The sequence below is a fragment of the Gekko japonicus genome, unplaced genomic scaffold, assembly GCF_001447785.1.
Source record: "Gekko japonicus isolate JY-2015 unplaced genomic scaffold, Gekko_japonicus_V1.1 scaffold29758, whole genome shotgun sequence".
In the NCBI taxonomy this organism is placed as follows: domain Eukaryota; kingdom Metazoa; phylum Chordata; class Lepidosauria; order Squamata; family Gekkonidae; genus Gekko; species Gekko japonicus.
Window position 1 is genome coordinate 1 of NW_015190348.1, and position 1,214 is coordinate 1,214.

A 1,214-nucleotide genomic window follows, 5' to 3' on the forward strand; every position below is an offset into this window, starting at 1 on the left:
CCACTAGAGGGAGCAAATCACATGCAGAAGGTGGGGGGAACCCTGTCATGATACAGGCACAGAGTGAAATAACACGTCTGGAAAAGACCTCACACAGGAACATCCAGTTGCAAAAGTGCATTGAAACTGGATGGGAAGTGCCTTGTTCAGCTTGTGTGGAAGCGCCCTTAAGTGGACATGGACCAGGTATACTGTTCCGGCTGAACCCTCCTCGCAGGGTTGTTGTGAGTTTCACACAGATAAGAAGTCTACATGATCCCCCGACTCCTGGGTGCGGGAATGACATACAAATGAGCAAGCACAGACAAATCTATTCTTCAGGGGATATGCTTATTTATTCTGAAGCAGGCCTGATGCTACAGGGCAAGAGCAACGGTTGGAAGCATGTGGGAATGGACAGCAGTTGGGAGTGTCCTGAAAGGGCGGCAGGTGCTGAAGCTCAAAGGCCCCGAGTTCTAGAGCTGACCAACCTCTCCCAGGAGAGTCTGGCTGAGAGCGAGCGGCACGCACGGTCGGGGGTGCTCTCAGGCGTCGGGGAAGAGCAGGAAGCCAGAGAAGATGCTGTCGGCTCCCTCCGTCCCCCCGATCAGCGAGTTCTTCTCGGTTGGCTCCAGCCAGACAGACTCGCCCACCGCCAGGCGGAGCACCACACCCCCTGTGGTGACCTGGAAAGTGTTGTGGACGTAGTCACAGAACCCCACCACCTTCTCACCTCGACTGCCCTGTCCTTTCTTGATATGGACACAGAGGTTCCCCCGGGAGGTGACGTGGTAGGTGAAGTAGTAGAGGCCCGGCATCTCGCAAGTGAAGCGGCCGTAGCGGTTCTCGTAGTGACGGTTCACGTTGACGAGGACGCGGTCAAACCGGACGGGCTGCCCACGCCGCGGGAGCATGTTGACCCCCCTGACCGCCGAGAAGGCCGATTTGAGCGTGGTCTTGTAGTCTCCGGATTCTCCTTTGGGACCACGGGGGCCGGGTGGACCGGGGGGGCCTTTGGACCCTCCTGGGCCTTTGGGGCCGACTTTCCCAGGATGCCCATCCTCGCCAGGGTCTCCTTTCTCCCCAGCATCTCTGGCATCGGCAGACACCCCAGGAGGACCTAAGGAAGCAGAAAGGCAGGGAAGAACAGAAAGAGTTGAAGGAAAGGACTGAATGACCCACATGACCGGTGCAAAGGGTTGGCTGGGGGGGGGCGCATCTGCTGAGGCCCACGG

General features: G+C 58.2%; 1 protein-coding gene across 1 annotated transcript; it reads right to left on the reverse strand.

Moving 5' to 3' along the window:
* Positions 1 to 324: 324 nt before the first annotated feature.
* On the reverse strand, positions 325 to 1,099 carry LOC107124992 (complement C1q subcomponent subunit B-like; the record flags this gene model as incomplete). The annotated part of the gene is made up of 1 exon (XM_015428470.1): positions 325 to 1,099. A coding segment is annotated over one exon (575 nt), but the record flags the coding sequence as incomplete, so codon positions are not given.
* Between the last annotated feature and the right edge of the window lie 115 nt (positions 1,100 to 1,214).